The 22,661-nt window shown below is 43.5% G+C and overlaps 2 protein-coding genes across 10 annotated transcripts in view; one reads left to right on the plus strand and one right to left on the minus strand.

Annotated features, from left to right (window-relative positions):
- Nucleotides 1-13,981, plus strand: part of adarb2 (adenosine deaminase RNA specific B2 (inactive)) — a 224,240-nt gene extending 210,259 nt beyond the window's left edge. For both annotated transcript variants that reach the window (XM_085172469.1, XM_085172470.1), the window contains 2 exons: nucleotides 7,132-7,313; nucleotides 9,419-13,981. In XM_085172469.1, the coding sequence (XP_085028595.1) occupies nucleotides 7,132-7,313; nucleotides 9,419-9,595 (359 nt within the window). In that variant the 3' untranslated portion in view covers nucleotides 9,596-13,981. The remainder of the gene's footprint in view (nucleotides 1-7,131; nucleotides 7,314-9,418) is intronic.
- A 1,996-nt stretch (nucleotides 13,982-15,977) lies between these two features.
- The window catches only part of LOC146510992 (WD repeat-containing protein 37-like), a 31,189-nt gene continuing 24,505 nt past the window's right edge, over nucleotides 15,978-22,661 (minus strand). For all 8 annotated transcript variants that reach the window (XM_085172483.1, XM_085172485.1, XM_085172488.1 and 5 more), the window contains 2 exons: nucleotides 18,271-18,385; nucleotides 15,978-18,179 (listed from right to left, as the gene is read on the minus strand). In XM_085172483.1, coding sequence (XP_085028609.1) covers nucleotides 18,048-18,179; nucleotides 18,271-18,385 — 247 coding nt within the window. In that variant the 3' untranslated portion in view covers nucleotides 15,978-18,047. The remainder of the gene's footprint in view (nucleotides 18,180-18,270; nucleotides 18,386-22,661) is intronic.

Here is a 22,661-nt window from a genome sequence, read left to right on the forward strand (position 1 = left end):
CCTACTCAGCAAAACTGTTAAAACCCACTAAACATGTATTCTGTGCTTGGATCACTTTCAGCCTTTTCTGTATTTCCTCTTTTCAGCTTACAGTCTGCTTTCTATTCTCACCCTGCCTTCATATAGCGACTTACCCACACATGCTTAGAGATCTGCACTACATAAATGTCCTCGTGTACAGTATTCTGTTTTCACGTATTCTTTTTAAGGAATGTCAGCTACAGGCGCGATGCATCATAACAGATCATATGTTACACCCCCTTCTCACACACACACAAACACACGTTCTCGCACTCTTAGCAAACTCGTACACCACTTCTTCTCTACACTTACATTTTGCCAGTCAGACAAGCAAAAACTAAGAAGTTGTTTGGCGCGTCTGCTTCAAGGGCTCCGCTGAGACTCGAGGCTTGTGTTTGTAGTGAGGATGAATGCTGGAAGAGGATGTGAATGACACCCAACTGGTAGAAACTGCATCAGCCATCACTTCAGATCTAGGCCAGGCAGAGCCGCTGAGCGACAGGCACGCACAGAGATGTAGGACACATTTGGTTGCTAGGGATCACTGATATAAACAAAGAGAGTGACAGCCACTTACAGGGAAACACATTATCTCATATCAACAGCTCTCTGTGGCTAACATCTCCATATCTACTATACATGGCTTTGCATGCTCTTCTTGAAGGGCGCAGAGGCTCTCTGGTTGCCTTGGTGGCGAAGATTTTCTGAGGCCCGTCCTTATCGAGATTGATAATTGTGCTGAAATGTCCTCTGGTGATGGTTGCTGGGTTGAATTTATCACTGAACCCTCAGACCGCAGCCTCAGCGAGCATTTCTCATGATTTGGCTTTTTAAATGGAGTCATTTGAGTCTTTGCTTTTAGATATTACAAGCTGCGGTTAATATTTGGAAAATTGTGGTCAGGTTTGATCTTTTCGTTCATCGTTCTTCCTTATCCCGTTTTTTATCATAGCTGCAAAGAGTGTTTAATGACTGTTATAGGTTCTTTTTCCCACCAGTTAAAGCCACACTAATGCTGTCGAATGTCCTTTACGCCATTTCTTGATGTGTCCTGCACATGCTCTGTCGCCCTCTCTAACAGCGATTGTGTGTTTTCTGTGTGTGTGTGTCTCAGACTGTCAGATCTTTGCACCTGCAGTACTATGAGTAGTTTATTGAAGGGTGAAGACAGGGAGAGAGATGGACAGAGAGTGGAGATGGCCCTACGCCAAATCAATGTAATCACAGCCCTTATCGGACAGCCATTCAATCTGAGAGGGAGCTCGTACTGAGAGAGAGACAGGCTGAGGAAAACAAGGGGAGACAGCGAGGCAGGGCGGGAATAAAGAAACGCAGAGCTTCACTTGCATTCAGATGTCTGCACGTGTATCGCCCCCTCCCATTCCTCTCATCTCCTCCGCCAGCCTTTCATTGCCTCTGATGAGCTCCCAGGCTATTGTGAGTCCAGGGTTATTTAAAAGCGACACCCCCAGAAGAAATTCCTGGGGATCGCAGGGCCCGTTCTTATCACACACAGCCAAAGCGGCTCCACCTGAACCCTGAGGGCCAAACGCATCGATGGACCGACTTGTCCTTCACTCCTCGTCCTGCTGTTGAGCGAACGCAAACTGTGGCGGGGCTTTGTTGTTTCGGGATAAGAGGAATCGGAACAACAGCAGATAAAGGAAACATTAATAATGTTCGTGCTCCACTTTTGGAGCTTTGCAGATAGATCGGTGCACATGCATGTTTTACAGCTACACCCTCTTTTCTCTACGTGTTGAAATTCATATTTTAGCTTTTGCTGTTCTGAGGTCTGATACATATTTGCATTAAGATGATGTCACTGTGAGGAAAGTTACTTGAAAAATGTAATCAGTTACTCATTACATATTAACATCAAGTAATCATCGGCAGTCCATCAGTGGTGCTGTTAAACATTTGATCCTCTGCTGAATTTATAAGTTTGCTCACTTACAATAAAAAGATCAGTTACTATTTTTTATTATTATTTTTTGGGAAAAGAAATTAAGAGACAGAATATCAACCTAAAATCTGTTTTTTTTAAAAAGAAACATTACATAAAAATGATAAATTAATCTGCATGTCATTGAGTCAAATAAGTATTTGATCTCTGACAACCTAGCTACTATTCTGGCTTCCACAGATTGGCTATATGTCCATGTGGCACACAGATTGCGGTCAATCAATCAATCAATCAATTACAGATGCTCCTGATCTCAGCTCATTATTTGCATAAAGCTCAGCTGTCTACAGTATCAATTTCTTCCATTCCATCTTCTCCACCACCATGGACAAGACCAAAGAGCTGTCGAAAGACATCAGTGACTGCAGATCTGCGCAGGCTGGACTGAGCTACAAGACCATCAGCAAGAAGTTTGGTAACAAGGTGACAACTCCTGGTGTGTTCATTCGGCAATGGAAGAAATTGAAAGATGATGGTTCATGGGATGATCATAAGAAAGGTGACAGATCCTCAGCTGAGACCCCAATCACCAAGAACCACATTGGTAACCTACTGCACCATAATGGATTGAAATTTTGCAGTGCCTACAAGGTCCCCCTGCTTAAGTAGGCAAATGTACATACCCGTCTTAAGTTTGCCAGTAAACATCTAAATGAGAAGGCTTAGGAGAAATTGCAGGGATCAAATAAAACAAAATCAATCTCTTTGACGTCACCTTGATGTCTCATTTTTAGAGAAAGGGAAATGCTGTGTGTGACCCAAAGAGCACCGTCCCCACAGTCAAGCAGGGGGGTGGAAACATAATGCTTTGGGGCTGATTTTTTGCTAACTTTACCACACTAAGAGGCCAATGAAGGCGGCCATGTACCGTAAAATGTTGGGTCATGGTTGGTCTTTTTGCAGGTGTTTAACCACACTGGAGGGGTTTCGAGCATGAATCCCTGTTTAAGGTCATGCATAAGTATCTCAATTGGATTTATGTCCAAACTTTGACTAGGCCACTCCAGCTGTTCGTAGTTTTCCCCAGTTTTCCTCCAGCCTTGGTTTGCTGGAGTTCCGAAGTCCTAAAATGCCTTTGTAACCCTTTCCAGACTGACTCTGCTGTTCTTGAGTTGCTTTAGATTTTGGCACGATGTGTGTGAGATATTTGAGTCTACTTCGCTTTGACAAAGACTTTCTATTTAAACGATTTCCTGATCCAACAGGTCAACGAGTGCTCAGGCCTGGGTGTGGCTAGTGAAACTGAACTCAGCTTTCCAAAAAATGTGGTTAATCACAGCGAATTCATAACTTAACAAGGGGGACTGTTACTTTTTCACATAGGGGCAAATAGAGTTTGATAGCTTTTTTCCCCTTAATGAATGAAATCAATTTAAAATCTGCATTTTCCCTTTTCTTGGGTTACCTTTCTTTAAAATCGGGTCTTTAAATTATGTTTATAGAAATTGTTTTAAAGGATTTGAGCCAGCAACTGTTCATTTATAATCCAGTCGTTGACACAGAAAATGAGTAAGTTCCTCTTTTCACAAACCTGTTGCTTCACTTCTCCTCCACTTCTTCTCCACCCAACAAAGCACACATTTACAGCCCTGCAGTACTACAATAATGCAGGATAGATGCACTGTGTACACATGAACGCACAGCAGTCTCAGATATTAAGCTGCTCCTGTGTGTACTGTACAGTTCTGAATCCCATAACCAAAGGCTTTAATTCTGCCTTTTTCATGTCTGCCAAACACTTCCCAGAAGAGAAATTGATCAAGTCCTCAATGAAGGAAACATCAAATTGGCTATTACAGAAACAGAGGAGTCAAGCCCATTGAAGGGATGAAATGAGCCATGAATGGAGCGAGAGGAGTGGAAAAAAGCAGGATGGATAGGAGGGTCTTTTGTTCAAAGAGGTGCGTCTGCACAAGAGAGAAGAGATGGGTAATACATAAGAGACACGGAGGATTGTTACCGTGGCAGGCGATTCATTCCAGCTCCAAGGAGCAACAGAAAAGGAGAGGTGAGATTGGTAAATGGAAGAGTGAAGACAGGAAAATCAGTGTGGAAAAGGAGGAAATGATCTGCAGGCATGTATTGTGGTATTGTAGATCTGGTATTGTAATATAACAAGCTGTCTGTCAGGCGATGAGATCAGAAGCAACTGTTATTCAGCCGTCACAGAGACTCTGCCCGCTGATTTTCTATAAGGGGAGCCTTTAATGTTGCATGATGTAATAAATAACTCAAGCTGGAATCAAAGACAGCGATTCTTTTTAAAGACATCTTATAGCTGTGATTATTAATGCTCTAGTGTGCAGAATTTACAGGGCTCTATTCCTAGAAATGTAATACAGTATTGATTTTATTTTTCATTAGCATATAATCGCCTCTAAGTACATCTCTTCTATCAACATAGGGAGTGGGCCCAGTATGCTTCTGTAGTAGTCCAGAAAAGCCTTCCAGTTCTTTAAAGGTAGCTTTACATAAAATACAGCAGTTATCAATGGATAACACACGATCTCAATTAGTGTACATACAAATATACAATCAAAATTTAGTTCTAGGAGGCATTTGTCCTATGTGATTTAACCACAGACTGTGCATGACAGATGGTTTGTGGACCAACAATGTGAGGTCTCGCATTTGGCTTGTTGGCCTTTGTCATGTCGGATTTTAGAGGCCGAATGGACCATGTTTGGAGTACAAATTTATCAGCTACTACAAATTAGTTTGGTTCACATCTGTAAACTGTATGGGTGCGTCGGACAGACATGGATAAGTGCTAATTAAAATGGTAAATGGCCTGTATTTGTATAGCGCTTTACTAGCCCCCTAAGGACCCCAAAGCACTTTACACATCCAGTCATCCACCCATTCACAGGTGATGGCAAGCTACATTGTAGCCACAGCCGCCCTGGAGCTCACTGACGGAGGCGAGGCTGCCGGACACTGGCACCACTAGGCCCTCTGACCACCACCAGTAGGCAACGGGTGAAGTGTCTTGCCCAAGGACACAACGGCCGAGATTGTCAAAGCCGCGGCTCGAACCGGCAACCTTCTGATTACAAGGCAAACACGATCGCCCGCGTGCTAATATTTAAATAAATATCACTAAAAACACTTGAGCAATGCAGTTAAGAGAATAAGCCGAGGTGATATGTAGCCGGTAGTTTGTGCCTGTTATGGCAACAAATTTATACTTAAAGGTACAGTCAGTAATTTTTTTAAGTTATTTAAATGAAAAAATAAGATATTGTACTGATCATTACAATAATGATAATTACATCTTCTAACAAACTGATGCATTCTCATAAACTTACAAAGACGAATATATGGGAACAGGTTCAAGTTTCTGGAATTGCCATGTTTCCCCACTATATTTAAATGCTGTGGCTGGGAAGGACATTTCCCCTCCGACTAATTGCATTTTATGTATGTGGTTAGAGACCGGCTACATACGTAGTGGGCCAAAGGTGGAGAAGAAAAAAAGACATCAGCGGCACTAGCATCTTAATAAAATGACATCCTCTTCATCTCAAGCTTCATCTGCTGAACTGAAGCTAGGGCTCTAAGACACAAAACATGTATAAATATGCTTATTATTGTCACAATTACTAATTGTCAGCAGGTTAGACATGCGATGGGAAGAGCAGGCTACAACATTAGACTCGAGTATTCTTTCCTTTTCTTTCCTTCTGATAAACATTTTGTTTATATTGTCACATTGTATGAGGATTTATTTGCTAAATGCCTCAGTCAAACTGCGACATCTACTTCTGAGAAAGGTTCACAAACGAACTGCAGCCAACAGCCGCAAAAACAACACTGCTACCTAACAACTCACTTCAGTATGACTGTCATCGATCAAAAGAGAGCTTCTCCGGCTCATTGACCTGTATCGGATCCTTTCAAAAAGTTTTACAGCCTCTTCCAGAATAAATAAAGGTGGACACTTCTCACTCGGCATTGACAGCTGAGGTAAACAGCGGGCTGGAAGTGTTCCTTAGAACTGGATTTGATTGGTAAGCTGGTAGAAATATGCCGACTGGCCACAACTATTATGTGATCTAAATATAGTTTTGATCTCTTTTGGCTGACTGAAACATAGCAGCTAGGATTATGTACTTGAATTGGGAGGGGTACAAAAACAGAACTCAGTTAACTGCAATCTGCAATCTACTGACATCTAGTGGTGAGAATTTGAAACTCTGCAAACTTTAATATATCTTTAATACATGAGATAATTTAATGGTTAACTTGTAAAGCAATCCACACCCGTACTGTGTGAAAAGCATATTAGCAATAGAGATCAAAATTTTTCTTGTACCAGGATTTAAATATAGTTATTTCTGCAGTAAAAATTGGCATTTTAACTTGGGAGTGTCTGGGGATTGACTTGCTTTTTGTATCCAGCCTCAAGTGGCCTTTTGAAGAAACGCAGAGTTTGGCACTCTATATTTGTTACATTTTCTGCCCCAGAAAGTGCCTCTTAGATTCAACTTTTTCTCCTGCTTCAGGCTGTACAATCGGGTGTGAATCCAAACTCCTATGCAGCTTCTATGAAACGCCCACGCAGGCCTCTCAGGAACATTGTGCCTTGAGCCCTCATTTGCTCCTCACCCTGCTGTCAGCTCTGTTCCCGCCACAGGCCCAGCACCTCTGCCAGTGCCTGTGTTCTCAGTGCAGGCGGCTAATTCTCTCCACGGAGGCCGTGTGATTGCCGCTCACTTCCACTTTCCATCTACCGCTGTCTCTCTTTCACTTACCTCTGCTGATCGCTTTGTGTGCTTTGCGGCGAGGCTAATTATTTCAAAAAGAAATGTAGAGAGTGGAGAACAGAGTGACAGTCCAGTGTAGGCAGCAGTCGATCTTAGAGTCTGGAGATGATATTTACAGCATAAAAAGACATTGCTTATGTGCTTCATTACTTTTCCAACCTGCTCTCTAAAGGTGTATCAAAACTATAATACTTACATAGCCATCGTATCGTTTTTGTGCATCCCTGCAAACCTGTATGTCTTCCAGCCTCAGGGCAAGAGTGAGGCGAGGGTGGGATAACAAAGCAGAGGTTCAGAAAACATACAGATGCAAAATTTCACTCACAAAACCATGTGACATGTCATGATGTCATTTGTATTTTCTTGTCTTCCACATAGGCTTGAGCAGTGCCGACTATCAGCAGCCGGGGAAGGCGTCATGTGTGAGCGTCAACTGGACGTTGGGTGACGCACAGTTGGAGGTGGTCAACACCGCAAGTGGACGGAGACGAGACTCAGGGACACCCTCCCGTCTCTGCAAGCACGCCCTGTTCACCCGCTGGAACAGACTGTACCGCAAGGTGAGGGAAGGCACCTGTGGCGAAGGTCAAGTGGCTGAGACCTTATGACACCAATTCACAACAACAGTCACCTCGAGGTCCTTTATATAGTAAAGTAACTGCCCTACAAAATACAATATAATATTAAAAAAAACAACAACAATCAGACAAACCCCCTATGACCAAGCGCTTAGCAACCGTAGGAAGGAAATACTCCCTTTTAACAGGTAGGAGGAACCAGGATCAGGGAGGGGCGACCATCTGCTGTAACCGAATGCAAAGAAGAAATACTTGCATCAGCCTGGGCCCATCGCAGCATAACTAAGGGGGATTCAGGGCCACCTGAGCCAGCGCTAACTATATGCTTTATCTAAAAGGAAAGTTTCAAGCCTGATCTTAAAAGTAGACAGTCTGTCTGTCTCCTGAATCCAAACTGGGAGCTGGTTTCACAGAGGAGGAGCCTGAAAGCCGAAGGCTCTGCCTCCCATTCTACGTTTAAATACCAGAGGAACCACAAGTAATACTGCAGTCAGAGAGTGAAGTGCTCTACTAGCATAATAAGGTACTGGAAGGTCTTTAAGTTATGATGGGCTCGTTGACAAACACCACATCAGTCCAGATCAGTGACTCAGATCATCTGAGGCGATGGCTAGCAGACAGCTCCTGCAGTGCAATGGCAGTGCAGCAATAATGCATTTCTTTGAGCCTTGATACGGTTAATACAATGAGATATATATAAGCTACCTCAGGGTTGCTATGAAGACATAAATTAGCAATAAAGACAAAAATAATTTTTCTTGTTTCAGTTTAAAACCTGTTTATTTCCTTTTGTAAAGTTGAGCATTCACTCTCAGCTCGAGCCTCAAGTGGGCATTTGAGGAACTGCAGTGACCTCGAGATGAGTTTAGTTAACTCCAGTTTTATTCGATTCATCAGAATCACTGATTCCTTCTGCAGGACTTTCTCACAGCAAACATTTAGACTCTTGCGATGTTTTAGAGAAAACACCTAAACGGAGCGCGTCACACTAATAATTACACCGTTCTTTTGTTTGCTATGATGTGCAGAAATGTCTGCTGTGGATAAAGTTCCACCAAATGAAAAGTTAATTAAAAATAAACAAAACACTGCCCACATTGTATCTTTTAGTTCCCAGAAAAATATTATGATGTCCTATTTAATTAAAATAAGCCTGAACAATAATCACATCTTACAAGTTTCAGCGCTCTGTGCCCTGCAAGTGCTCTCGTGCAGCAAAGCCAAAGGCATCGCTGAGTTAATGTTGGAAACAATATGGAATCCACTGCTATTAGGAATCCCGTGCGCACAGCAGCTACACACAAGCATTAACTACAGTGATGCATGCCAGCAGTCAAAAGGCACAGACACGCGTAGAAGCAGAGAGCTCTGTGCAGTGGAAATGTGGAATCTCCTCTCTGCCGTAGATACATTTGTCTGCCTGGCAACATCTGCTGTCTGTGCGGCTTCTCAAAAAACTGACAGCTCGGATCTTTACCCGCCGCACTCTCATTTCCATTCTGAAACTTTACGTAACAGACACTGCCTGCATCGCCAAATGGCGGCCGTTAAAGCATAATGACTATGAAACCATAATTATTTGGAGAAGTACTCGAGGAGGCCCCCACCCTAAGTGCTCCCTGCGCGCCGCATATAAGGGGCCACGCAAGAGCAGTCGCACTAATCTCCAAAACAAACTTTTGCTCTCTCCCTCTCTCTCTCCCCACTTGTCTCCCTCCGATCTTCATTGCCCCCCCCCCTCCTCCTCGTGACAATAGGAATGCACAAAAAGCACAGAGAATGTTCAATTGCTTGTGAAATTTAAATGGGGAGATTACACAGCTGTTGAAGCCCCCCTCCACCCTGCGCCTGCTCCCAGCCCCCACCCAAATGCATTTGTGCCGGCTCATTCGCTTTGTTTTGCTCGCTAAACCTTTCGCCCCTCTGCCCCGGCTTTATTTCTCTCTCTCTTTCTGTTCTCCATCCCCGTCTTCACGTCTGACTCCGCTCTTATCTGACTCTCAATATCTCTCTTCTTGTGTTTTTTTTCCCCTCTCCACCCATCACTTTCTCTCCCTCGCTCTCCCGGTCATCCTCGCCCTCTTCAGTTGGGGATCCACGCGTCCAGCTCGGCGGACCGCCAGCTCATGTACGGCGAGGCCAAGATGGCGGCGCGCCCTTACCAGACAGCGAAGCAGCAGTGGTTCAGGTCTCTGCAGGAAATGGGCCTCGGCACCTGGGTCAAAAAGCCCCCAGAGCAGGAGCAGTTCCTGCTGTCGGACTGAGTGAGAGAGAGAGTGTGTGTGAGGGCGTGTTTGTTTAACCATCTTATTTTTTTTAAGGGTCCAATGAGTCTATGTTTCACAACCCAGTTTAACCTCTAAACTCAAGGCTGTCAGCCCAGCATGCGTGTGTGTGTCTGCATTTCATTCTCCACGTACACCCAGGACGGCAGGCGGAAGGTTGACTGGACGGCTGAAAAGAAACGGGACACGAGGGTGGAGTTGGTGTTCTTTAAGCACACAAACACACGAGTTTAAGCAAACACCCACCTAAATGTGACCCCCCCCTTCCACCACCACCACCCCCAAGCACTTCTGTGGCTGTCAGGGAAGGGTGGGGTAACCTTGAGCGGGAATGAAAGGCAGCCACTATCTTGTCATCAGCTATTTCCGGGCCCCAAGGCTCCCGCTGAGGAGTAGAGCCACGGGGGAGAGAGCGAGACAGACAGAAGCAGAGGGAAAAAAGAGAGGGAGAGGTCCTCGTCCAATTACCGGCCCTGTCAGAGTGACGGGTGATAGAGAAAGAGGAAGGGAAGAATGAGTGAGGAAAAAGAAGGACGGAGCGTCGCTTCAGAGCTCACCTTTCTCTCTCTTTCTCGTTCTATCTCTGTCCTCCTCCTCTTAACTCACCCTTTGACTCTCCGTCGCTCCCTCCTTTGCCCTCTTTTCTGTCTCCTCCCTTGCCTCCACCTCCTCGTCCTCCTCTCCTCACCTCTCCCCGCCACGCTCGGAGTTTAACATGACACGAGGACAGGTTAATACACCACCCTTTTTTCCCCCCATCCCTCCCTTCCTCTCATCTTCACCCCTCTGGGTAAAAAGAGAAAGCGAGGTACATAAACGCAGCCATTACAGCTCGCCCTGAGTGCGTGGAGTGATGGAGGAGAAGGGGGAGTGGTGTATTTACTCTCCTCCTTTTGTCTTTTGACCTGCCTGACCTGAGTTTTTGTTTTGTTTCGTTTTTTCCCCCACCTGGTTTCATGCCCGTTTCCACGCATCTTAATCGCTAATCTTGTCGCCACCAATAGCAGCTGCTTATGGAGGCGAGTCATCAGCGAAGCCTTGATGACCCGAGCAAGCTGTCATTCTGTGGTCATGACCACCCTGGAGGGAAGTTTGTTTTGTTTCTTTTTGTAAATTTGCACCTCACACTATTTTATGTCTTTGCATATTTCATGAACGCAGCACTTTAGGTGGTTTTTGTTCCTTTTTTTTCTCCTTTTAAATCAGTCAAATGTTTATAGTCTTCGTATTGCTCTGTCATTGCTGTTTTTCTCTTTAGTCAAGGTAGCGGTGCGGCCCAGTTCAGAGTAGTGAGAGTGACATCTAGTGGTCGCTCTTGTGTTTTGTCCTGCCCCTGCTGTGAGCCCCTGTCCTGGCAGCATTACAGTGTCAAAGCTGGAGAGCTAAGCCTTTACTGGAGATCAGACGACTGGACATACGGGCGGCTTTACACAAAAACTGCATGTGGAAGAGTTTCTTCTTACATTTGAAATTTTAAAAAGCTGCAGAAGTGATTCTCCACATAAAAATGTGTTTAACAAAATGCTTTAAAACTGGACAGTTTGCACTCAAACACACTGTGTGACATCCCCCTTTTACCTAATCATGCACCCCTGCCTGAGAGACCAGGCCTCAGTGTTTATGTTGCTCCCTAAAGCTGGATTTATTATGATCACCTGTGCAGCACTGAGTGACTGGGTGTTGTTGTGATTGGACTTTGCGATGAAGATTAATAGCACTGGAGTTGCCATCTATAGGTGACTCTTAGTGATTACCACCTCTGTGGAGTCACTGTATTCACATTCTTTCATTCATGCTGGCAGCCGTTGTTGTGAGCAGCGTAATCGCTTTGTTAGATGTTTAAGAAGGAGGCCATTCATCCTTGCTGTTGTCCAAACGGTGAGAAAGCGCAGGCAGTCAGTCGCGCTTCCTGCAGTCCCCGTGAGGCCCCAGATGTGTGTTTACATTTTAGAGAAGACAAACTTACTGTAAGCTAGAAAAATGCACCGGGATTGAGTTTTTTAAAAAAGTTTCTTGACAAATTTTAAGTCTTAATATGAGTGGAAACTGTGTCATTGTGTATAAATCCAGCTTTAATAATGGCAATTTTAATAGATTCAACTTCATATGGACCTGTTACGTTCATTTCTGTATTTTTATTCTTCCTTCTGACTAGAGTTGCTTTGCATTAGCCACACCATTCTATCTTTATCTTAATCTGGGACTAAGTGCAGCCCGTTGTTATCTGAAATAAGGCATTCTACCTCCTCTCCCATTAAAGCTCCTTTTTGGAAATACTCTCTGCAGAATTGAAGCTGAATTTTCACCCCCAGGGTGCAGCGATTTACCCCAGGCTGTGCTGAGGTGTTTCAGATGCATGCTGATGTTTAGCTTGTCCTTCTGGCTACACCCATATCCTCAAAATGCTCCAATCATAGTTAACTTCCTTCTCAAGTTATCACGTTAACAAGATTTTCAGAAAACTTGACCTCTGACCGCGACGTTGAGGTCGAGGTCATCCAGTCTTTAAGTGATGGCGTGATGAAACCTGCTTCCGGGCCCAAACTACTCTGCATTTAATAAGGCTGTTGTGCCTCTCTCGGTTTTTATTACTGCTAATCATTTTAAAGCTCAGTTTTCAAAACCTTATGATGCAACTACAGCCCAGCCCATGCAGCAGCAGTTTATGAATGACTAGCCTCCTATTGATGGATTATCTCTGTGGTTCTCCTGACTGACGTTTGGTCTGTTTGCAGCATCCTGTCATGTGATTGCATTTGTCCCTAACCACTGTGAACACTCATGTTAACTTTTATCGAGTGGAAAAAAGTCCTCCGTTCGTTAGCGTTCATCCTCCAGCTTCCCTGTTTATATTCTGCTAACATAGCTGTGTTGCTAGCGATCACATAGCATATCATTATATACCAGTTAGTCCAACCCTACAAACATCACTGCTGTTTACTTTCCTGTCTTCATTTATGTGGAAAGTGATAGCAGAGCTGTACGTCTTAATTTGTTTCAAAAATGTTCAGAATGTTCAGTCAGAACATGTTATATTATATTTAGATGGAAACTAGCGAGCTAGCTCCATGCTAACTTTGAACTCCATTAAACTTATATCCATTAAACATAAATTCTGTTTTCATGTATGCCTGGATGTTAAACTTAATTGTTACGCCTGGTAGAGCAGGAACGCTGATCATTTTATTAGAGATGAAAGAATTTAGGCAGTTTTTCAACTCTGAGTGATGCTGCAGTGATCGTTTGACTTCGGGACCTGTAGCAGAGTTTGGGCCCAGACACGGCTAATGACGTCAGACTTAAAGACCGGACTGAGATTCAAACTTGTCCAAGAATTTCAGCAGATATGGTCGGGTAGCAAGTGAAAATCGTAGGTGACATCTTTTCTCCACTGATCGTCTTCACAAAGTTGGGGGTCCATGTCGGCCAATGGCGTGACAACAATACTCAGTCATCAGCCTTTTACAGCTGCGGGGTAAGAAGAACGTGTAAAATGAAGGCTACATTTACTCATGACGCCTTCTTGTGGTACAAATCAGTATCACACTAAAGTACAGCTCGGCCCTAGTTTGACTCCATTTGATGTCTCGTCTTAAGTTCAATTTGGAAGGTTTGAAACAGTTTTATACAAAACGATGTTCAGGATATTGAGCCTCTGTGTGAAGCCTGGGTTTTTGGCTCACGGGGATTACTTACCCTGGTATTTAAAACTTTGGCCACGTTTAATACAACCATCAACCACTAGAAAAGTATCCACATCCATTACAGAAAAGCATAAGAGGTCCTCTTCGATGTGCTCACATTTAATGTAAGTAATGCAACATTGGTAATCCAAGCTAGGCTAATGGCAGTTTCAGTGAGAGCACTCCAGTTGTTAGACCTTACCTGTGCTAAAAAATGCAGCAGACTCAAATCTCGGATTTTGTGTAAACGCCGTCTGTGTGTCAGAACACAAAGTTGGTCCTTCATCGCATCGCGCTGCACATTTGAATTGTCTGAGAAGCCACATATTCAGACTTGCTTTGTCGACGTTTGTCATCGTTTCTGCACCATGTTCGATAGTGGCTTCATTAGCCATCACACAGATTTTCACACATTTATTTTCAGAGATATAATAAATATAGGCTGTGTCTGAATGGCAATATTCTACAAACAGTGTACATATGTAAAAAAAAAAAAAATAGAAAAAGTATAAAAGACAAAGTTGACAAAGATGTGAAAGAGATTCTAAAATGTCTAATTAAGATGTAAATTAAAGTCTATGAAGAATTGCTGCTAAGGTCTGTAAATTGCACTTCAGTAACAAATACAAAGTGAATGTTTGTACTGTATATGTGAATAAAACCTCAAAATCTTGTAATTTTATTTTGGTCTTTGAAGTTTTTTTCTCGTCACATTTACTGTCAGTTTGATTGCAGGGTGAAAGAGAACGTTTGACCCGGTAGAAGGAGAATATTTGGTCTACACTGAGCACTGATATTGGCCTGTTCACATTTTCTCATGGCCACCTTTTTGTGCCATCATATTCTGAGGCTCAGAGCATCCAGACTATTATTAAAGAGGCCTCCCTTCTCCTGCATCTCCCAGGGGAAATCCATGGGGAAATGGTTAATCTCTGTTAAGCTCAGTGGCAGGTGTCACACAGACCAGCCACCAAAAATTAGCCTGGAGGAAGAATCTAGTGAGGACGAAGAGGGGGGGGAGGCGCAGGGAGTTTAAGGCATGTCTCCTCAGTAGCTTCCACCCCTTCCCCTAAGGCCACTGAGTCGGCTGTGTGCTCAACAATATACATCGTAATTGACAATTTGCTCCAGCGGCTGGTCACAGCCAGCCAGCTCTAATCTAATGGACGAGGACGGAGAGGTGAAGCTCCACAGCGTATTCTGACTCCCAGTTTCATGCTGCTTCTCAGTGAAAACTAGGAACCAGAACACATGATATTGTGTCATCATGTAGGGTTACACCAGTGGGGTATCGTCTACAACAGTTTCAGATTTAAAAAAAAAGGAAAAGATTCTGTTTAAAATAGAAATAATACATGTAATAAATCCTATTCAGGTAGAAGGTAAATATTAAAAATACACTGGGACAAAGAAGTTGTTCTCAGTTTCTGACAGATGGTTACAATATGTCAAAACTAAGTAGGGACAAGTGGCTCAAGATTAGCAGGAACATGTGAACTTGTTAAATCTGGGAAAAACATGATGAACTAGTTTGGAGGGACATTGCGCCACCATCGGAGGGCGAAAGCTAATGGTAACATCATCCACTGAAACGTTTATGAAGAAACAAATATTACAGAGGAAACTGAACTTGTGAGCAGTGGACACCGCGCAAACTTAATTTCTTCAAGTTGAACACTAGACCATAATAAGTGTATGATCAGAGGTGTGGCAGTTTTAAGCTAACTGTGTCTCATGGTAGTTTAGTCTACTGCAGATATGAATGTCTCTGAGTATGTGGGAAACCAGTTTTTCGCACTTGCCTGTTTAGTTCAGAAAAACAATCTTCACAAAATGATGCCACTTTCATTTTATTTTTTTCAAGTGTTATTGCCCAGACTTACTAAACCAGCCCCGCGACCTCAGTATTCCCAACCTTTCATTTCTGCAAAAACATGAAAGCTTCATATGAAAATTTTTAGTTTGTGTTATCCACAGACTTTATTTCAGGGATCAAATCAGAAAATCACTGATTTCAAGATGAGAGACCCACAAGCATAAAAATGCTCTTTTCCAGGTTTCCAATATTATTTACTTTGTTAAGGTGAACATTGTCTTAACTCAGTAGATTAAAACATATTTATTTATGAGCTGTGTGCTTCAGAGAGGCTGCCACATTGTTACTGGTTAGAGATATACTTAAATCATTATAACTTGTTGAATTTTTAATCAAATCCCAAGCTTTTTTGCTTTGGTGTTATCACTGATAACATTTTCTGATTTCCAATAGCCTCCTGATTGGTTCTTTCTTTATATAGTTAAGGAGGTGGTGTCTGGGCATCCTGAGCCAAGCCCCTTGTTGAGCTGGGGAAGCAAAAGAAGCAGACGGATCCTTTTTATGTTCTTGGACATTAGCGAAAAAGAGAAATAGAAGAAGTTGTTGAACACTAAGAAATAAAGTAGCTGCCTGCCTGCTCTGTGCATCGCTGTGGCTTCCTTTAAGAACGAGTTAACAAGCAAATTAAAAGTCTCATTAAATCCACACACCTCTTAAATCTGTTCTCATCAACACCATTTTCACATTGTTTTTCGAAGCTACCTGATAAATAAAGTGTGCCTTTCAAAAACACATCTGAAGTGAACAAAAGGGAACAAGGGACTTGTGTTTGAATAGGATGAAAAAGAGATGTGAGACTGGAAAAAGGAAATCACACGTTTTATTGGAAAGTGTCAAGAGAGCACGTACCCGTCACAATAAAGTATGCAAAGTAGATCACATAATGAAGTTTGAGGTGAATATGATTCGCTACAGTGGAGCAAAGCCCATCCGCTCTTTTTTTTTTTTACCCCTACAGCCTGGCACGCAATAATTTAATGCATCAATCCAAAATCATATTTCCTCCAGGTTGAAATTCATAAGCGGGGCACGAATTGGGCCGTGCCGTTCTACCTGCAGATTAAAATGACATTGATACCGGTGGGCGCCAAATTGAGTTCCCTGAATGAAACAGGAATAAAAATCCTATCTTTGCTGCGCTCGGGAACACAATTAGTTCTTTAACAAGCATTTGGAAAAGTGCACTGATGCTTGGATGGATAAGGCCCATGCACCGGGTTTTTTCTCCTCAATGCAATGTAAGGCATTTCAATAAGATTATTACACTTTCAGGTTCATGCTACTTCAGAATGCATCCCGTTTGTGTTGTGGGTAGAAACAGCAGTGAAGTCTGAAGCCAGATTTTTCAGTAAGTCACCTTTATACACCGAGCTACAGCTACAGCAGTCACACAGGTACGCAGAGTCTTTTGTGTGGGTTTTACAGCACTGAAGTCGATTAAACGTGTGAGAAACTACAGCATGACTTCATGTTTAAAATATTGCACAAGTGTAACAATTGAAGCTTCCTGGAATCCAGTTAAGCCTATTTCAGGGCAAGTCAGAAGTCAAACTGAGATTCAGTGTGTATTTCAAGTTATAGTCACTGATTTCAAAAATGGAAGAAAACAAAAAAGAAAGACCCGGACTTCACTCCGAGCATCAGAAACATCAAGTCAAGCTGGGTTATTGCTTCTGTTTTTGGATAAAGAGCGCTCCGTGCAGAGAGTAAAAGCGCCGTCAGCGACAAAGATGCAGGAAGTTATAGAAGACTGAGGGCTCAACACAAACTGCGAGAGCATGTTGACAGGAGCGCTACTGAAGCACAGAAATGACCTGACAAGTTCACTTAAGGATCACACAGTACAGCAACGCAGGGCTGGCAGCAAGCTAAAGAGGACGAGTCTATACTGAGCTTATGGACACCAGCAGCACGTAGGGAATACTGGAATATGATAATGCACAACACATTCCCGTTCACAGAGAGTCATTATTGCTATGCTCTTGACACTTTACATCCTCACAGAAAAGGCAGAAAAAAGCAACATGTTTAAAAAAAAATAAAAATCCACTGTAAACACAGAACAAGGCAGAGTTACAGTTTCAACTATACTGGAAATATGGAGGCTGGCTGTGAAACTGAAAGCATCAAAGGTAACAGGCAAGGGAGCGAATCTCAATCTGTCAAAAGCTTCCCACAACGCCTCAGACGCCGTTTGAAGCGCTCACCGACTGGCCCGGCAGCCCGCTCGCTGCACAGGTGATATGACGGAGATTTGTGATATGTTTCTGCGATAAGAAATCTTCCAAATATTTGACCAAAAGGATAAAATAAAATAAAAGAATCACAGAACTGTCTCTGCCAAACTGTAAGACACATTAGCTAACAACAACCTGCGACACAGGTCACTTTAAACAGGCCACAATATATTATTTACACGTCGTATTCTACAAACGGTTCTATTGTCTTGTGACTTTACAAGTAACATTTGCAAACTGAGTTTATCTACATGCAAGAGCGACGATTCAGCAGTAACTAAACAACAGTGCCGTGATCGGCAGCCCCGCGGCACACGGGTCAGAAATATATAGAGGAGGCTGGGGGCGGACAGATCGGACGAGCCTTGTCACAATTCACGATCCATGCTAAATAAGTGAAGGGTCAGACGCAGAAGGTCGGCTGTGTGGCCTCGTACACGCGTGTTCAGATGACCTGAAAAGGCTTTTATGTGAGAGTAATTGAGGAGCAATTATTGTCTGAACTTGTAGCTCACTGCTGGAAAGCTGCGAAGCGCATGACAACCAAACTGCTCGACAGAGGAGACACGCGTGTGCGAGGCCACGGGTTACAGTGCAGACGTGTGCTGCGCCGTCTATACACGGAGGGACTCTGATCACTTCTCCTGCAGCAGGGCGGGGATGTTGATGTTCCAGCCGATAGCCTGCCGGTCGAAGCCGCACGTGAACAGGTTGCACGACTGGTTTTCTTCATTCCACGCCGTGCAGCACACCATTCGCCTGTGACCCTGCATGCACACAAACACACACAGGTTTTAGTTTATGGTAATTAAAGCTGAGCTAACAACCGCCTTCCCATCCAGGTTATTCTGCTCTTACCATTCTGTTGCTGCGTGGAAGTCTGGCCAGCCTCACCCCGCTCATGTCAAACAGGCGTACTTGTCGATTGTCGTGTGGCAGAGCGATGATCTTCTGGTTGGCAGAGACGCTGATCCTGAAAGATCAGATGTAGTCGCACTTTAAACTGGAGCCAGAGTTTATCTGCTGACCCGAGTTCTCCTGATTGACTGGACCGACTATGTCAGTGATTTACTGAAAGAATAGAATTTAAATCTAACCACGTCTGAAGCACATTTTCACTTGTTTGCAGCACAATGATGACATAAACCACTTACAATCTTGTCTGGTAAATGGTGGTGTGGTGCACTTTAAAGGAAGATGAAGATAAGGAACAATAACCATGTTAATACGAACATCTAACTGCCTTAACAGTACATACAATGCTTAACAAGTTTATTAGACCAGTGTTTCCCCACCACTGTCCTGCAGCACAGAAAGCACAGAAGATTATCTGGTTCCACCTGATTAGCACTCTAACAATTACATTCTCTTCCACTGCAACTACCTGCTCTAATTAAATGGGATGCCAACTGCCCGTAAAACAGAAGAAGATGAAGAAAAAAAATTACAAACTAGTCATGCTGTGAGATGACACAGCGCGTAATAGCAATAGATCAGTGGTTCTTAACCTGGGTTTGATCGAACCCCAAGGGTTCGGTGAGTCGGTCTCAGGGGTTCGTCAGAGCCTCCGCCGTGATATGCACGCCTCATTTTGTGCACCAGTATGTCTTAAATTTGAAAAAAATCCTATTTTATTCTTCACTAAAGAGGAGTTCAGTGAATGCGCATATGAAACTGGTGGGGTTCGGTACCTCCAACAAGGTTAGAACCACTGCAATTGATTAGTTATTTGAAAAGAAAAAGTAGTCAGTCTGACCTGGGTCCTGGAGAAAAGCATGAGTGTGGTCAGAAGAAAGCACAAAAAGGTACACTGGGGACAAACTGAGTCAATTCCACTATATGTGGTGCGTGGGGAAAAATGATCAATATGCTTTTTGTGGCATTTTTGTTTGGTCGTGTGCTGTGTGATTTTTCTAATGTGAAATATGTGCCGTGGCTCCAAAAGGTTGGGAAACACTGTTTTAGATTTCCAGTCACTAATAGAAAACACAAGTATTTAAAAATAATAATAATTCTACTCTTATTTATTATACAAATGACAAAGTGAATTTAAACCCAAATTTAAGCCGGCATGCAAAGGTTCATCTAGCATAAACCCATTGCTGGAACGCCAAGACAATTCTACTACAACAGCAAAAGCATTAGACACCAGGCTGAAGTCTTTGGGTAACCTCCTGCACGAGGGAGAGAACCGTGACAAGCCCCGTCCGACTGGGTGCAGGTCCGGAATGTGGGGCCTCCCTGCTGCTGCGGAGTCGGGGCGGTCTGCTTCTCCCCACCGCAGGGAAAAGGGTAACACAACCTGGGTCTGGGTGCAGTTCCCCCCTCCAGGGGCAAGGGTACCTAGACCCGGTTCGTAGAGTACGCTTGGGGAGTGTGATTGTGTGTACAGCGTCTCTTTATGTCTGTCTCCACGTTGGTTGAGTGTGGAGTAAGTGCATATGAGAGCATGAGGGTGGGAATGGATGTTTGTATCTGTGTGTGCCTGTATGTCTGTGTCCATATGTCAGGTTGGGTATCAGACGCCACCTCTCTGAGGACAGCTCAGGCCCTCCAAGGTTTGGAGGCCTATCTCCCCCCACCACTTCCCCTGCCGGGGGCGGACTCCCTCAGACATCGGTGCGTTGGTGGTTCTTTGTGTCCGGGGGTGGGCGTCCGGGTACACACCGGCTCACTCCTTGGCGGCTGCTTATCGGGGCCTGGGGCCTGGAGCCTGGGGCTCGGTCACTCAGGCACAGCTGGCTGCCGGCGGAGCTCACGGGCACGTCACTGCAACCCCCCCTGGCTTCTGCTCCGTGGCTGCTGAGTGACCCCTCATCTGGGACTCTCCTCAGCTCTTTCTGGGACGGTGGCACAGCTGCCCCTCTGTTGGTCTTCCTTGGTCTCTTGTGTTCTGAGGGCCTCTGGATGTCTGGGGTTTTGATCTCCTCCATACCTGCTTCATGCCCTGGAGGACGGGGCAGTGGCCCCCCACACCCTCTAGCAGATCATTACATGAGGGAACCTTTTAAGAAAACAAGCGCGTCCATGCTCACAGGTGTACACACGGGTGATCACACACACAAACTACACCCTTTTTGGCTCCTACCTCAATGCACACTGTGCTGTCGATCTTACGTGCTGCACAATAATGTTTAATATTTAGTATTTACTGTCATATTCCCATATATCATTGTGATGTTGTTTATTGTATTACTCTCGTTTTCTTCTGCTTGTTTTCTTTTTTCTTTCTCAACAGGTGATCCAGGTGATCGATATATGTATTTTTTTTAAAAAAATTTTCTGCTTATTCTGTTGGTTTTTGTTTTTTGCCGTTCTCCCCTGTCCCTCTTCTCAACTGTTTTTCTTTCCCTCTTTCTTTCTCCCTTTTCTTTCCCCCAGTCAAGTCTGTCCCGTATTCAGCAAGTGAAAATAAAATAAAGAATAAAAGGTGAATCAAATGGACCATTACGGCAAAGCTGGGATGGTCAATTTGGTAAAGAAAATCCGTTGGGCATCTGTCTTCGCCTTTAGACAATAATTCTGATGGCAAAAGAGCCAAACGGGACAGGCAAGAAAAAAAAAAGGGTCATTAACACATCTTACACAGGCATGCATGTGAACAAAGAGTACCTTGTCTGCGTGTACGTATAGTAGAGCTGGGCGATAGAACGATAACGATATGTATTGCAAAATAACATTTTCTCAATAGAAAAATTAAACTATTGCGATAGGCCTCATCTCTCCTGTCCTCTTAAAAAAAAAAAAAAAAAAAAGAACAGCCAATCCAAATTAAGTAGCGCAGAGCCGAACCAATCACAGCCGCAGTGTCACGTCAGGTGACTTGTTACGTACAGCACAAGTGCCAAGCCGCACATGTGTATTTGTTTGGGAAGCAGCCAGCCGCCGTGCCGCCCGGGTAATGGAGGAAATGAGTGTGCCGACTAGAGAAAAATCAACCGAGAGCGTGACCGAAGGTCACCGAAGAGAAAACAGACGATGGTTCCAATGCCGGAGAGATTGTCGAACGGAAGAGCCACAGAAGTTCCGTAGTGTGAAGGTATTTCGGCTATTTCAAGTCTGACAAAAAACAGAGTAGCGCGCACTGTAAATTGTGCCGAAAGCAAGTCTGGAAATACAATAAAGCGGTGCATGCTCAATCTCTGACTGGAAGCGCTAATTCGTCATTCGGCTTTTGTCAGACTAAAGTAACTGTTAAAACTGTTTGAAAAGCTAAGCTATACAACAAGGAGAGATTGAGAATTTCCTTTTAGTTCTCAGTTTATTTGATATTGACAAAAGTTAGTCAATTTTGTCTGTTCTTCTGTAAAACAAACTAAGATTTATTTTTAGAATTAATATTTTGTTTTTAAGTGGAATTGACAATTTAGTCTGTTTCGTTTGTTCTATTTTGACACTTAAACGCTTTAGCGGCTGCCTTTTGTGTAGTTTGCAATATTTGCCTTTATTTATCTGAAAAAGTCTCATGTTCCTTAAGTACATCTACCCTGTTGAACTTATTATGGGAAATAAATATTTAAATCAAAACAAGCTGCTGATTATTTCACATTTTACTTGTGAGCAACGGCACATTTAAATCTTACATATATAGTTATTTGGCTTATATCGTGATATATATCGTTATTGCCTGAAATGAAAAAAACACATCGTGATATGAAAAAATCTTATATCGCCCATCTCTAACGTATAGGCATGCGTGTGTGTGTGGTCAAGATGTGACCCTGTGAAGACTCCCCAGACCTGCTGGTACCAGGAGTCCAGCGGTCCACCTAAATAAAGGGCTCTTATACTAAAACAGATACAGAGTAGGTGTCCTTCTACACCATAAATCAGTAAGAGAAGGTACGACCTCTCTCATGACCTTAGGATGTGTGTGTATGCAAGAACCCTCTGGAAGGCACACAAAGTCTTTGCAGACTGCTAAGGATCAGACATCCAATCAATATGCAATCAATTATATAACTCTAAGCATATATGAGTATATATTTCTAAGCATAAATGACAATCCAACAATATAAACCTAACACTGGACTCCTCTGAGAAGTCCAAAATTAATTAAGTGTAACATTCATCCATCTATCCATTCTGCTGCTTATCCAGGTTCAGGTCACGGGGGCAGCGGTCTAAGCAGAGAAGTTCAGAATTCCCTCACCCTCTCTTCCAGCTCAGACGAGAGGTCTCCTACCAGCAGGACATGCCCGAAACAACGTGCCAAGGATGCATTTAGGAACCATCCTGCTTAAACCACC

The sequence above is a fragment of the Neolamprologus multifasciatus genome, chromosome 9 (assembly GCF_963576455.1).
Source record: "Neolamprologus multifasciatus chromosome 9, fNeoMul1.2, whole genome shotgun sequence".
Lineage (NCBI taxonomy): Eukaryota > Metazoa > Chordata > Actinopteri > Cichliformes > Cichlidae > Neolamprologus > Neolamprologus multifasciatus.